Source organism: Bipolaris sorokiniana, assembly GCF_000338995.1.
Source record: "Bipolaris sorokiniana ND90Pr unplaced genomic scaffold COCSAscaffold_1, whole genome shotgun sequence".
Classification (NCBI taxonomy): Eukaryota; Fungi; Ascomycota; class Dothideomycetes; order Pleosporales; family Pleosporaceae; genus Bipolaris; species Bipolaris sorokiniana.
This window is the reverse complement of record NW_006911895.1, coordinates 2,136,482-2,151,630: the sequence shown is the minus strand read 5'-3', so window position 1 is coordinate 2,151,630 and position 15,149 is coordinate 2,136,482. Positions and strand designations below refer to the sequence as shown.

General features: G+C 52.0%; 5 protein-coding genes across 5 annotated transcripts; 2 read left to right on the top strand and 3 right to left on the bottom strand.

Moving 5' to 3' along the window:
• Positions 1-79: 79 nt before the first annotated feature.
• Positions 80-2,950, top strand: COCSADRAFT_195505 (uncharacterized protein). Its single transcript, XM_007696783.1, has 5 exons — positions 80-196; positions 243-294; positions 346-1,715; positions 1,771-1,870; positions 1,920-2,950. The coding sequence occupies exons 1-5, from the start codon at positions 129-131 to the stop codon at positions 2,484-2,486; spliced, it is 2,157 nt and encodes a 718-aa protein (XP_007694973.1). The 5' UTR covers positions 80-128; the 3' UTR covers positions 2,487-2,950.
• A 3,908-nt stretch (positions 2,951-6,858) lies between these two features.
• COCSADRAFT_341790 (uncharacterized protein) lies at positions 6,859-8,570 on the top strand (the record flags this gene model as incomplete). The annotated part of the gene is made up of 2 exons (XM_007696782.1): positions 6,859-7,016; positions 7,171-8,570. The coding sequence occupies 2 exons, from the start codon at positions 6,859-6,861 to the stop codon at positions 8,372-8,374; spliced, it is 1,362 nt and encodes a 453-aa protein (XP_007694972.1). The 3' UTR covers positions 8,375-8,570.
• Positions 8,571-8,764: 194 nt separating this feature from the next.
• COCSADRAFT_32412 (uncharacterized protein) lies at positions 8,765-9,730 on the bottom strand. The gene is made up of 5 exons (XM_007696097.1): positions 9,438-9,730; positions 9,359-9,372; positions 9,113-9,280; positions 8,879-9,029; positions 8,765-8,825 (listed from the first exon to the last, which is right to left on the bottom strand). The coding sequence occupies exons 1-5, from the start codon at positions 9,478-9,480 to the stop codon at positions 8,821-8,823; spliced, it is 381 nt and encodes a 126-aa protein (XP_007694287.1). The 5' UTR covers positions 9,481-9,730; the 3' UTR covers positions 8,765-8,820.
• A 429-nt stretch (positions 9,731-10,159) lies between these two features.
• On the bottom strand, positions 10,160-11,113 carry COCSADRAFT_213408 (uncharacterized protein). The gene is made up of 2 exons (XM_007696781.1): positions 10,490-11,113; positions 10,160-10,424 (listed from the first exon to the last, which is right to left on the bottom strand). The coding sequence occupies exons 1-2, from the start codon at positions 11,028-11,030 to the stop codon at positions 10,276-10,278; spliced, it is 690 nt and encodes a 229-aa protein (XP_007694971.1). The 5' UTR covers positions 11,031-11,113; the 3' UTR covers positions 10,160-10,275.
• A 1,304-nt stretch (positions 11,114-12,417) lies between these two features.
• Positions 12,418-14,811, bottom strand: COCSADRAFT_32410 (uncharacterized protein). Its single transcript, XM_007696096.1, has one exon. It carries the CDS (start codon positions 14,730-14,732, stop codon positions 12,600-12,602), a length of 2,133 nt encoding a protein of 710 aa, XP_007694286.1. The 5' UTR covers positions 14,733-14,811; the 3' UTR covers positions 12,418-12,599.
• Between the last annotated feature and the right edge of the window lie 338 nt (positions 14,812-15,149).

Sequence of the window (15,149 nt, the reverse complement as noted above, 5' to 3'; positions counted from 1 at the left end):
CTTGCTAATCGCCCCGTCTTGCATTCGACATGCCGCCGTATATATTGCTTTACCGTGCCCAAACATGCATCTGCGCCCTGACTTCTGTACCTGCAAAGTCGTGAACCTGTCAGGCCGAGAAATCAGTCATGGCCATGAAGACCGCTTTTCTGGCCGCCAGTCTCGTGCTGCAGTCCGCCCGGGCCATCAACGTTGAGTGCGTATAGCTTGACAAGCTCATGAGAAAAGACTGACATGGACAGGGGACTGCTTGCTGCTCCTCGCCGAAGCAATGGCATTCTCAGCCCCAAAGGCGTACGTTACTCGACCTATATCAGAAGCTGGTTATACTAAAGCAAATAATAGGACCGAGCACTCTTCTCAGAGACCAAGTTCAATTGGACCACTGAAAAGGCCAGCACAGCTTGGTACTTCCTCGATACCGAGACTGGAGATGTCAAGAAAGCTCCATTTGGAAGCGCTGCTTCAGAGGTCGTCTGGGTTGGCGATAGTGACGACAGCATCCTCTACATCAACTCAACCAACGAGCAGATCCCTGGAGGCGTGACACTTTACACCGCCGATCTCAGCAAAGACAGCTTTGAGCCGACCCTGGTTGCATCTCTGCACGCTCCGCTATCCGGCCTCAAGGCTGTGAAGACAGACTCCGGAATCAACTTCGTCGGCAACTGCCTTGCTTACGAACACAACGGATCTGCATACAACCCAGAGCTTGTCACCGCGCCCAAGACCTCTGGCCAACTGTACGATGCCAACTTTGTGCGCCACTGGAACTACTACATTACAGCCGAACGCGTTTCGGTCTTCAGCGGTGTCTTGAGCAATCTCAATGGCACGTACTCCTATGATGGAAAGCTCACCAATTTGCTCTCGGGCATGAACTACACAATCACCCGTCCGGAAAGCCCTGTTCAAGCCTCTTCGAGCGATCCTGGCGACTATGACCTATCTCCTAACGGCAAGCTTGTAGCATTCCGTACCAAGTCTCCGGACCTCCCCAAGGCAAACTACACCGCTAGCTACATTTACGTCGTTCCTTTTGATGGCTCTAAGGTTGCAGTCCCCGTCAACGGTCCAGGCACTACCGCTCCCAAAACAGCCCAAGGTGCATCTGGAGCTCCTGTCTGGTCACATGACAGCAGCAAGTTGGCATACACCCAACAAGATGGAATTGACTACGAATCCGACAAGTACAAGCTGTACGTAGCAGAACTCGACGGTACCAACAGCAAAGTCCGCTCAGTCGCAGAGGACTGGGATTCCAGCCCTACAGGTCTCAAGTGGAGCCATGATGATGTTGATCTATGGGTTACATCGGAGCTGCATGCCTCTATCCGCTTGTGGCTGGTGCCCCAGGACGCCCCGGCTGACTACAAGCCAACCAACTTCACTGGTCCTGATACTTCGATTGCTGGATTTGGCATTCTTCCTGATGAAAGTGCCTTCGTATCAGCATCAGCCAGTTGGACTAGCCGTATGTTCTATAAGCAGCACCCCGGCCAGGACAAGGAGGTTCTTTTCACCGCCAATGAGGTCGACCCCGAACTCAAGGGCCTGAAGCCTGACTCCGTGTCAAACTTCTGGATCACAAACGAAGATGGCGATGACATCCAGACATTTGTTTTCTATCCTACCGATTTCGATCCTTCCAAGAAGTACCCACTTGCTTTCATCATCCACGGAGGTCCACAGTCTACTCAGGGTGACACCTGGAGGTACGTACACTATGCACAAGTCATATTTTTTGCTCCTATGCTAACAAATGAAAAGTACACGTTGGAACCTGAGAACATGGGCCGATCAAGGCTTCATCGTGACCACCACGCAATTCACTGGATCGCCATCTTACAGCCAGGCCTTCACAAACAAGGTAAGAAGATCAGATCCTCCGCTCAAAGCAACGCTAATTCGCCATCTAGATCCAAGCAAACTGGGGTGGCAGCCCCTACAGAGACCTCGTTCAAGTCTTCGAGCACCTCCGTGACAACGTCGACTACGTCGACACGAACCGCGCTATCGCCGCCGGCGCCTCCTTCGGTTGCTACATGATCAACTGGATCCAAGGCCACGCCCTCGGCCGCGAATTCAAAGCTCTCGTCTGCCACGACGGCAAAATTAACCAAGTCGCCTCCTACGGCACAGACGAAATCTGGTTCATTCAGCACGACAACAACGGCACCGTCTGGGAAAACCGCGAGAACTACGAGATGTGGGAGCCCCTTGCTCACTTTGCCAATGCTAGCACCCCTGAATTCGTTATTCATAATGACCTTGATTACCGTGTCCTCCAGGGAGAGGGCCTTCAGACTTTTAATATCCTGCAGAGTCTGGGTGTGCCCTCGCGCTTCTTGCATTTCCCGGATGAAGGTCACTGGGTTACCAATAGGCATAATAGTTTACTGTGGCACAAGTCGATTTTCAACTGGATTCGGTACTGGGTTGGGCTTGATGAGGAATTGTCTACCGATGGGGTTATTACGCAGTAATGATGTGGATGAGATATGCAGGCTATGATATAGTCAATGCTAACAATAGCTTATTGTAGCATCTATTGCTAATATAATTACGCTTTTTAAGATGTGGAGATTTGGAACTTGACTGTGACGTTCGTGTCAGACATTTAGAGTCAAAGGAATAAAATCAGACAATGTATATGACATGATTGTGTACAAATGTATGTATAAAAGCCTACACTAGTTTTTACTGATATCACATACACACCTGCAAAAGACAAGCCCCCTACACGACTCTAAAGCCTCGCCCTCTCCATTCTCGCCTTAGGATGCCTCTCATCAATCCTCGGCAACTTCCCACTCCATGTAATCCCGTTCCTCAGGAAAACCCTCCTCCAATCCGTCGGATTAAGCGGCGCCTGCGCCCACCTTATACACCTCTTGCCCGCAACTTTCGCCCTCTTATCCTGCGCAATCCCACTCGCGGCCGCGACTTTGGATCCGCGCTCAGTCCCAAAATTACTCGGGATCGCCTGACTAAACTCCTTGGCACTGACTTCCAGCAAGGCCTCTGTATCCGCCTTGATGCGGTCAGCAAGGAGTCGGATAGAGGACTCGGCGCAATGCGCGTCGTGCGCGCGGCGCTGCCAATACTCGAGGAAACGATAAGCGTGGCCGAGCATGCCGCACATTGCGCCTGCGGAATGCAAGAAGTGGCCGTTGCCAAAGGAGTCGCCGGCGACGACGCCGTTGGTGGCGACGCGGGCGTCGTTGCCGATGCGCTCGACGAGACTGAAGGGCTTGGGGCCGTATACCATGGCTACGCGGCGGAGGTCGTCAGGCGAGATTTCAAGGATGAGCGAGGCTTGCGAGATGTAGTAGTCGTAGAGTAGGAGTTGGTAGGCGGCGAAGTACTCGGCTGAGTCTTTGCTTGTTGTGGGACAGACGATACCGCGTGCTGCTGGGCAGAGCGATATGTGCTCTGGAACTTCGACGATGAGCCAGGTGACGCGAGGGTCTTTTTCGTGGCCGACAGCGATTTGGCGGACCCAGGTTTCGTTGCCATGATGGTCAAATTCTGAGGCGATGCGCCGGCGGAGGCGGCCGTCGACGAGGATGTTGAATTGGCCGGCGACGAAGTCGGCTTGGGCGACTTTGGGGCCTTGGCCGTCGCCGTGGTCGACTTCTACGTCGTGCTGTTGGAATCCTAAATCTTCTGCTTCGCGGCAGTTGATGCCTGTTGCGATGCTGAAGAGCTCTGGGACGCCGAGATCGATGAAATCGCTGCCTGGTGTACGGATGCGCTGGAGGTCGTTGTGGTACTGTACTTCAGTGACTTCTTCGATGCGGATCTGGACACGACCGCAAGGAAGATGGACTAGCCCGCTTCCATCCTGCACAACGCGATGCTTGCTGAATAAACGGCATCGAGGCGTTCTTCCGGCATTCAGGTCGATCTTTTCGAGCTGCTCGAGGTATCGCCGTAGAAGAAGCTGGATGGAGAAAGCTGCTGCCTGCCATGTTGACGGTCCATCAAGCACTTCACGCATTTCGGTCCGGATCTTGCTTGAATCTGGCGCAGTAGGCATGTTCGGGGGTGGCACAGATGTTACAGTACGATGTGGTCGTCCATCTTTCCAACGGTCATCAATGTACTCGATGTCATGGATGTCGCCAACCATATGATGACTCTTGTCGTACCCTTCGATGATCGATCCTGGTATGATAACTCCGGACATTGTTGACTGTGAGTAGAATAGACCAGCAAGTGTGAACGGCGATCCATCGAGTCTCTTCGGCATGTTTTCGAGGCCGTAGCGGTCCAGCATCATCTTATCAATCAATCCCAGCTGATGATACATGTCCTCGCGGATGTTCCAGTGTACACCTAGGAAAGGATCGCCACGAAGTTCAACACCAACAGCACGTCGGCCCATAGCTATGGTCCACAGCATGGCCAGCATGTTTGTGCCTCCAAGGCCAATGGCCACAAAGTCCGCATCTTTGACTCCTATCAGATCCGCCGAGCGACTGCCGCCTGGATTTGTGACATTCTGGGTCCGCTCTTGGGCTAGGTACTTGGTTGTCATATAAGAACTTTTGCTAATTGAAGCCATGTAGTCGATGCTGGGGGCTCTATGTCGCGAGTTGGTATTGGTAAATAATTGTGGGCAACTTTGCAGGTCTGGAAAAGAAAAGAAAAAACGGACTCTCGAGAGACCATACTGACCAAGATAGATCGCGATCTCAGTATGCAACTGAGACTTGAAATCCGCAGCTTAAGCCTGTATTGGGAGTTTGACCTTCTCAACCAAGCAAGTGCCGATCCTTCCATGCACGGTCTTACAAGGTTCTTTGACAACCACTCTATCGGATTTATCTGAGATCTGAGATTGTGATACTATATCATTTCAGCAGAGAGGTCATCCTTATGGCTCCGTGGCATTCCCCTTAGTAGGGCTTTACGTGGTTTCAAGACGCGGTAATGAGGCGAACGCGATACTGCAGCTCCAGTAGAGTGTGACCACATGTTCGCTCCCCGAGGCTCGCACAAACAACACAGGACAGAAGCGCGACTAGCGTCTTCTTTGGATGTAGCGTCCTAGGTGGCAGCTCATATCTAACTTGTCTGAGGTAGTTTAGTTGAACGGAACAGGAGACTGATCAATGCACTGCAGTGTCAATCACATTGATGCTTACATGGCTTGTAAACACGAGAAGCGAACTATTACGATGTACCACTTGCTACTTGTGAACATACCCCACGAAATTCAGGCAGCTCTTCTCTTGTTTCGGGAATTGTGGCTTTGTAGAGTTCATGATCGATCCGAGATACATCCTTCGCAGATATGCGAAAATGGAGGGCCTGATACTTGGCGCATTATGTGGTTGATGTAGAAAATGAGAACGAGTCAATATTCGCATGTGACCAGTAATAAATGGGGAAGAGGTCATTGAGGCGGCCAACTAGAATTGCCCATGGACGCGCATTCTCTTGGATTTGTGCACAAGGGGAAGTGGGGAAAGCGGAGAAATCATAGTACGCACCAATCCGCGGACGGCAAGACGGCCCGACGCTAGATCAAACACAAACTTAATGACCGCTCACCCCCAATACAGAGTAGCATTACCAATATTATCCAGGCAACACTCCAAAGCTCGAAATAGATGCAGAGAAATAAACGGGTTACCTCGGCTAGTTTTCACATGTCTAGGGCAATATCGAACTGCATAGAGCAGCCAATCTCTTATTGGCTTTGGAGCTTTTGACCCTATCAAAGTGGTTTAACCTCATCTACATATAGGTCACCCTCTTATACGGTCCAATCGTATGGTGGCATCAGATACGGCAGCTTCTATAGGAAGCAGTGTTCACCCTTGGAATTGAAGCCATAATGTCTATTCACAGGCTCAGCTAACACGAGTTTCAACAGTCAGTTCAGGTTCGACCCTGCATCTGCGAGGTCCTCCTGAGCCTGATAAGGTATTTTGGTGTCTACATATCTTGATCCAAGCACCATCTTCTGCAGTTAATACCATTACTGCAGGGCTGAGCTAGGCGGAAGCAGGGATATTTCCCAATGAAGAAATCTACATATGCCAATCATTAATATAGCTTCAAGAGCTCTTAAGGCTCTTTAGAAAGAAAGGCTAAGATCTTGATATAGAAAAGAGGGTTAGGATAAAAGCTAAAATTGCTGGATCTGAAAAAATAATTCGTAGAGCCCTCATGATGAAGTCACTGACGTTGAGCTGAACCAAAGATCGTGGATGGCGCCACCAGCGATATCAATACCAGGCATCATTCCATGTCAAGTTGTGGACCCTGAAAGCCATGTTACCAACTAGCCGGAAGATACCACACCAGAACCACGAGCTCAATAGGACCCTACAGTTTATCAAGACCCCGAGTTTGAGTAGTGTACAACCTCGTTGACAGTATAGTATCTGAGAATGGGTCAGGGAATGCCTCGGGTCTGGGTTTCCCACCGGAAGAAGAATGGTGACGTGAATTTTAATAAGACCCTTAGCCAACTGAATCACGATAGTGCTAATGTGGTACCCTCGACTCGACCCCGACCAAGGTACTCTCATCCACGATCATACGCCTCCGCGCGGGAGCTGAGGTCAGATTTCTCTACAAAACCCCCGCGATGAGTTCTTTTGATCATGGCAGCATCTCCCCTTCACTTCTTTCCCTTAATCACTTCACCGTCAGCTAACATGTCGTACACATTGGGCGACACCGTCAATGTCAGGAACGTGATTGTCGTGATCGCGGCGTTGAGCTTCTTCTTGTATCGATTATGGGAAAACCGAGTTCGAAGAAAGGCAAACGGCACATAACCATTTCTCTGATCCGACTGCTAACACTTCAAAGGAACAAGATGAATTTGGAAAAGGAATGGGTTGCGAACCTGTGCCTAAATTGGTCACTGAATGGCCTCTTGGCGTGGACCTTCTTTTCAAGGCAGGCCTTCATGTAAAGGATCAGACTTTGATGCAATTCTTTACCGGTATCGTGGAGTCAAGTGGATATACACATGAGCAGCGAACGCGTAAGTTGAAAACACAGGATTTTGGGAACAGCCCTGATGATTATAAGTCGGTAAGGTAACTTACAATACGATCGAGCCTAAGAATATTGAAGCAATTCTTGGAACCCAGTTCGAAAGTCAGTCTGTAAGCTACATCCTCTAAACCCTTTGACTAACAGAGCTTCAGACTTTGGCGTTGGGAAACGCTTCGAAAATTTCTATCCTCTGCTAGGAAGTAGTATCTTCACTCAAGACGGAGCAGAGTGGAAGCATTCGCGTGCAATTCTCCGCCCACAATTAGCAGCAAACCTCCAAAAGAACTACGATGCCATCGAAAGTGCAGTCGAAAAACTCATCAAGGCTATCCCAGATGATGCGGTCGTAGATTTACTGCCTCTTTTCTACGACCTAGCTCTCAACACAACATTGTTCCTCCTGTTCGGAAGCACAATGGGCTACTCGCAAACAGGCGACAACCCAGGCGAAGGCGAAGAATTTGCCGAAGCCTTTCTCGTAGCACAGGAATACCTATCTCATCGTGGCCGCCTGGGAGATTACTACTGGCTTGCCAATTCGATGAAGTTCCAGCGCGCCTGCAAAACCACTCATCTCTTCATCGACCGGGGCATCGAAGCAGCACTCAAGGACCCAAAGGATGATGGCACCGGCAAGAACGCCAGCTTCTGCAGTGCTCTCCGCCGCAAAACCTCGGACAGAAAAGCAATCCGCTCACAATGCCTCGCCGTCCTCCTAGCAGGCAGAGACACCACAGCCTGCACTCTCTCGTGGGCATTCCGCCTCTTCGTACGCCACCCCCGAGTCTTCGAAAAGCTACGCGCAGAAATCGACGCAACAATCGGCCTGGGCAAAGATGCGCCGTACCCAACTCGCGCCACAATGAAGCGCATGCCCTATCTCGATGCAGTCTTCAAAGAAGTCCTGCGTCTCTACCCCATCGCCCCCGTCAACGGCCGCACCGCAAACTGCACAACCACACTCCCCGTCGGCGGCGGACCCTCGGGCCAATCCCCCTTCCTCGTCCGCAAAGGCGAAATCATCGGGTACTCCGTGTACGTCATGCACCGCCGCAAAGACCTCTACGGCGAAGACGCCAACGAGTTCCGACCTGAGCGTTGGGAAGACGGGTCCCTGTTCCGCAGGATAGGGTATGGGTACTTGCCTTTTAACGGGGGTCCGCGGGTGTGCTTAGGGCAGGAGTATGCGCACCTCGAGATTGCGTATACGATAGTGAGGCTGATTCAGAATTTCCCGAATATGAAGTTGCCGGCGGATGAGACGGTGGTGCCGACAGGCATGGAGAAGCAGGCGCTTACGCTGGTGCTTGCGCCGGGGGATGGGGCTCGGGTTCATATGCGCTCGTAGGGGAGTGAGACTTGGTTGAGGTTTTTATGTGGTTCTTAATGGGAAAGTAATGTGTAGATAGCTGGCTTCTTATGATAGATGCGTTCTGGTTAATTGATTAGATGGTTAACTCTCTGGTACTTTGTCGTGATTTGAGTATTCTGGACTTTGGCTTGAAATAAGGAGGCTTTACGTCTGATAAAGGCGCTCGATGTGCAAGTACTCTCACGATATCAAAGTAATGCTCTCCAAGCTCCTCGTTACTGCTATTGTAAGTTCAGTACAAACACATTCAAAGACACAGGGCATTGCCACATGCAGCTCCATGCGCACAAGATCGTTTAACAAGATCCAATAATTCGTTCTTTCATTTCTTTCCTCTTAAGGCCATTCCAGGCCCACAAAATCTATCCCCACATCTCACCCTCCTATTCCCCTTTATCCCCGACGCGCATTTCCATCGTCATTTAGCCTACACAAGCATCAACAATCAGCGCCGCGGACCCTACAACTTTGCGCTCATACCGTTATAAGCAATGCACTCAATCTCGACGGGAACACCCTTTGGCAGCTGCTTAACCGCAACACAGCTGCGCGCAGGCTTGTGCGAAAAGTACTGTTCGAAGACGCCATTCATTTCGGCGAAATGGGCCATGTCATCGAGGAAGACGTTGACCTAAAAATCACCCCCCTCTCCGTCAGTTACACTATTTCTCTCGTAGAAGATAGGTATGGAAGGTAGGTTGTTCAAAAACACACCTTGACGACGCGGTCTAGACCAACACCCGCCTCGGTAAGAATGCCCTTGATGTTCTCACAGCACATCTTGGTCTTGTCTGCGATGCTGCCTTCGATCAGGTTGCCCTTTGTGTCCGCGGGGATCTGGCCTGAGACGAAGATGCTAGGGCCGGCGATGATGGCCTGGGACTAATGAGGATGGTATGGTTAGGGCTCGTCGGATGTAAAGGTGCTTGGAAGTTTGATCGTAAGCTGTGAAGAACGTACGTAGGGTCCCGCAGCTGTACCGCGTTGTTAGTATTTACTCACAGCATGGATGTATCGAGAGCAACTGAGGAGGACGTACGAGGGCAAGCGTTGGCAGTGGATACTTTCTTGATTTCTGACATTTTTCTTCGTTGCTCAGTTGCAATGGTTTGGTGTCGAATTGGCAATCTCGTTATCGAAGGAGTGAAGGTAGTAGTAGTGGTAGCTCTCTCAACGCACAAAAGTCTTGTAGTAGTAAAGAGTCGTTGAGAAAAGACAATGCGTTGCATGGGACACTTTATCTACGTCTGGCAAAACGAGGCTATTGTCGGGAAATCCGCTATGATAAGTAACTACTTGGACAGGGCCGACCGGGCGCCAAAACCCCACCTGATAATAGCCAGAGGGGGCACCCAGTTGGCATTACATCAGCTCGAAGCTGTGGTAATGAGGGGCATCTGCACGGTTGCTGGCGGCCGGCATCGGAGCCAATGAGCATCATTCCCACCTTCCCGTTTTGGGAGCTAGCGCCTACAAGCACGCCAGCGTAGAGGGGTAAATGTAAGATTTTTTGGTCTGGTCGGGATTTTCGCGACGGGAAAAGTATAATGGTTATACGATGAGCAGCACTTACGTGGCAGATGCAGAGTACGCTAGGTAGAGTGTATATTTGATAAGATACGTGTAGTGGGTATAAGTAGAACATTGTCAACAAGGTGCCTGCCAGGATGTGGTTCGTATGCTTCCTCTAATCCTTCCATGAAAGGACATGTCTTTGTTGCCATCTACTATGGATAAATGTCCAAAACCAAATAAACACCACCCAAATGCGATGCTTGCTGTCTATGGCCTGTCATGTGTTTTGTACCACCTCGGTTCCAATGTGCTAGAATCGAATTTAGAATCGAGAGCTGAGCTCGGGACCTGGAATGGCCCCTCTACTGCTCAGGGTTTGCAAGGAGTGTGTATACTGGCGCGTTGAGCTTATCACGGCCCTTTAGGAAAGGGACCTCGTCAAGGAAGAGGTATCCAACGACTGTTCCGCCGAGCTTTGTAACAAGGGATCCCGCGGCAACTGCAGAGCCGCCTATATCTCGATTAGCATCGATGCAATCACAAAGGCTCGTGCTGAGCCTAGCAGCTTTTACATACCAGTCGCAATGATGTCGTCAACAACGAGCACCTTCTGGCCACTCTTTACGGCGTCGGTCTGCATCTGAAAGAAATCGCTTCCATACTCTTTCTCGTATTCCGCGGTCTCGCAGGGACCGGGCAGCTTTCCCTTCTTGCGCACTGGCACAAAACTGGCACCTATTCTCAGCGCCAGACTGGGCCCAAACAAAAATCCACGCGCATCCAGTCCGACAATCACATCGGGCTTGCCGGATGCGCTGAAGTGCTGTTCGACGGCGAGTTCCAGTCCGCGTACCAAGCTCTCGTGTAGCTGTGGGTTCGCGAACAAAGGCATAATATCTTCGAAGAGGATGCCCGGCTTGGGGAAGTCTGGGAATTGGCGCAATGACGACTTCAGCGTGCTTTTAAGACTGGCGAGTTCGGCGGCGGTGGAGGCACTGGAGGTGGAGAGTCCGCCTTGGGAGGGGCCATTGTTGGTGGACTCGACCTGAGAGCTGGCGGGGGTTGTGGTGTTGACCGAGTTGGATTGGACGGCGGCGGAGTCGTGGGGAGCGGACATTATGAAGGAAGGGGGAGGGGGTCCCAGAGAGATAAGTAGTAATCGCTCGGTCTAGTCTGGGGAGGGGGGTGGTGAGATAGGGCTAGGTAGAGGCTGCCGATTAGAGGGGGGGACGAGTGGTCAAGACTGGGGGGCTGGCTGGCTGGCTTGCTGCCATGTAATGCTGTCAGCTTCGGGAGACAGGACAAGGTGCGCAACGAGTACCCAGCGCCAAAGACAGTCTGTCGACTCTGAGTCGAAGCAGGAAAAAAAAAGTTAGCCCTGGTGCAAAGCGGTCCGGCGTATACCAGCACACAGGCCCATGGCGAATAGAAGGGCGGGGTGGGCGTGGTGGCGCCCCACCAGGTCTAGCCCGTTGCGCCGAGGTAGCACACGGTTTCAGTCGTGCCGGCGCCTGTACACCATCACCACGACGCCTCTCACCAGTGCCCGCTCCATCAGTACTTACAGCAGTCCTCCCTGTCTGCATTGGCGTCTTGGTCTGTGTCTCGAATCACGCCTGCGGCCCACCTGTACATACTTTGCATGTCGACGTCAGGATACATAGATGACCGGGGGAGCTAGGAGTCATATCGAGCGCCTAAGAGGGCTTGCCTCAACAGATTCTTTGCTCCCTCGACGGCGACGCTTCTCGCGGCCTCGGTCGTCCATATCGTGGCGCGCCCTCGACAAGACGACAAGCAGGACGCGCCCCCTTTTTTTGCTTCTCTTTGCTCTTCCTGGGCTGACATGTCATCCGTTGCATGATACGTGGGCCTCACGTCACTGCCAGCTTTGTTCGCTCAAGCAAGGCATGGGCCAAACCATATTCCCCACGTACTTGTAACTGCCTGTATGGTATGTGTGTGTATGGCTAATGCGGTCTACCCTACGGCGGTGAGACGTTCTAGAAGGTCGAGCGGGAAGCATGGGACAGGTGTGCGCTTACTTTGCAACCCTTCCACTCGTTACCATGCTAGCACATCACCTCTTCCCAGCAAACCAACTCTTGGTGAACCAGTAGCGTTCACCCTTACAGCCAGCCGGGTAATCTTCGTCTGACTAAGCGGCTTAGCTTTCGGGCACGATGGCCTCATCGGAACAATGCTCTCGGCTTGAAAGCCACTGATAGTTTGATTTACGCGTCCTCGCAGCTCGCAGGCCCTTTGTCCCCACAACAAGTCGTGGCTTGCATATGCAAATGCACCCCGTCCAAAACAGTCGCCCCGTATTCTGCTGTACCACAGCCTCCTTATCCCCAACGTTCCAAGGTTCGCCGACACACTTGTCATGCACTCATTCATTGCGCCATCGACGACCTGGTAATATCATGACACATTGAAGCAGTCTCTGCAATTGTTCCTGAGACAAAGACGCGTGTCATCTAGCAGACAACTACCATGGCAATAACACGGGTTTATGGATCAAAACTTTGCTCTAGAAGCTCAGGAAAAGGTGGGTATATATTGTTTAATATGCCGCTAAATCTGCGGATCCGTCCGATGCCAGACTAGAAGGAACCACTACACGCTCAAACCCACGACTTTTGTTCTCTACCCGTTCGTAATAGCTAAAGATAACAGAATTGGCTTAACCCCAGACCTCCATGTTGTTCACAGTGCACTCATCATCAGTCCTCTTCTTCAACGACCCAACCACATAGACCTTCTCGCCATACTCTTGCAATCGGTCCATGGTAGTTCTGACGTCCTCTTGTTTCACAACAAGCACCATGCCGAGACCCGTGTTGAATGTTCTCGCAAATTCGGTATGCTCCATCCGGCCCGCTTTCTTCAACCACTTGAAGACGTCTAGAAGGGGCCATGATTTCGCATCGAGTTCGGCAGCCAGGGTCTTCGGCAACATGCGCGGGATATTCTCAAGCAGGCCGCCACCCGTAATGTGGGCCATGCCCTTGATCAAGCCCCGCCGGGCTACAGCTAGCAGCGGCTTGACGTAGATCTTGGTTGGTGTCAGGAGAGCGGTTCCTAGATTCTCACCGGCGCTCCAAGGACAAGTGTCCAGGTATGACATGCCCTGCGCCTCAACGATCCTTCGCACAAGCGAAAAGCCGTTCGAGTGGACTCCACTTGATGCAAGACCCAAGAGCACGTCACCCTCCGCCATGGAAGCTGTGTCCGGCAATATCGTTGCACCCTGCTTGATGGCGCCAATGGCTGCTCCACCTGCATCATATTCGCCCTTTTGATAGATGCCAGGCATTTCTGCAGTCTCACCACCCACAAGAGCGCACGCCGATTGCCGGCAGCCGTTGGCGACACCCTCGACAAATTTTGCTGCGCCCTCGACATCGAGCTTGCTACAAGCGTAGTAATCGAGGAACATGAGTGGTTCCGCACCCTGTACGACAAGATCATTGACGTTCATGGCAACAAGGTCGATTCCAACCGTATCATGTTTGCCCATTTCAAAGGCAATCTTGACCTTTGTGCCAATTCCATCAATAGCACCCACAAGAATCGGGGCCTCTTTGTATCCAGCCGCCTGCAGGTCGAGTAGCCCGCCAAATCCACCAATTTTGCCATCGGCTCCAGGTCGCTTTGTGCTGGCAGTCAGCGCCTTGATCTGCTTGACGAGTTCATTGCCTGCATCAATGCTGACACCAGATGATGCATATGTCAATGCCTCGCCGGCTGGTTGTGGTGTCTTGGTAGGACGAGTGACGACAGTTCCCTCTTCTGCTAGCTCAAGGAGCTTCCAATCGCACGTTATACCCTCTTTTTTGAACTCTTGCAAAAGATGTTCTGCAATCTTGTCGAAGTTTTCTGTTGCAAGAGCCAGTATCGTTGGGCCAGCGCCGGAAAGACAGATGCCTAACAGTCCGGGATGCGATTGCGGTGTGACGGATTGGAGGATCTGGGTAAGTCCGGGGATCAAGCCACTACGGTATGGCTGGTGGAGCTTGTCTTGCATGGCTGTGTAGATCATGTCAGGGTCAGGTGTGGCTTGACCAAGGGCAGTCGTCAAGACAGCCAGGCGCTGCATGTTGAAGATGGCATCTTTCCTTGAATAGGAATCCGGCAACACGGCGCGTGCCTTTGCCGTAGACACTTCAAATTGTGGAACTATGCAAACACATTTGATGGTGGGCGACCAGTTGAACTTGGTGTAGTGTCCGATGTTCAGAGGAGGCTCGGGCGGGCGGAGGCCGGTATCTACGCCTCCCGCAGGCTGGGGCAAGACTTCGCTAAGCGGGATCTCAAGGCGCTCCGTGTCTTCGGGTGAGAGTTCGTTTAGATAGGTGCCGACAAAGCCTCCATAGAGCGCTGCCGCGACGTTATCAGGGTGTCGCTCTTCCATCAGGCAATAGTCGAGCATGCGCGCCCTTGACAGGTTGAGATTGCCCACTTCGTTGGCCAAATGCACACCTGCCACAATGGCTGCAGCTGAGGAGCCCAGGCCTCGCCCTAGGGGTATGGGGTTCTTGACATGTACGTGTGTCTCGGAGGGAAAGTCGCGGACGCCATGGCAGCGGAGGACGTATACGGCTGTCCGTGTGATAAGATTGTCCTGCGCATTGAGGGGGACATCTTCAGCGCCTACGCCCTCATATGTTACTCTGCAATTGAGCGCATGTTCAGATTTGTCTTTTTTGGTGACGGTGACCTCGAGTTCGAGGTAAAGGTTGAGCGCAAGACCGATAACGTCGAAGCCGGGGCCAATGTTGGCTGACGAGCAGGGCACCTTGATCAAAGTAGTCATTCTGGGCCAGAAAGCGCCTGAGGCTTGACGTGGATTTCTTGGATGAGCCACGCAAAAAAGTTGGGCTCACACCTGAGAGATGAAAAAGATGGCGCGGGGCTCCGACGCCGATGCCGACGCCGGCCGCGGGGTACCTCCGGCTGTGCACCGCCACACTCACCCCCAGCCTCACCTCATGTGTGGGCCCCCCTGTAACCACGCCCAAGATTCAATATCTCGTATCTCACGTTTCTCACAGCTATCATATCTTTAGTTTCTGCCCCGTAGCTATCCCCCGCTCAGCAGAGTCTCTGTTAGTCCTAGGCGTCAGCCCTTTTTGCGGCGATCAATAACCCTATGGCGTCACGCACGGGGCGCCAGGCATCAACATCGACAGCCTGGTCCGACAGGATGCATGCAAAGGCGGACAGCGCATTA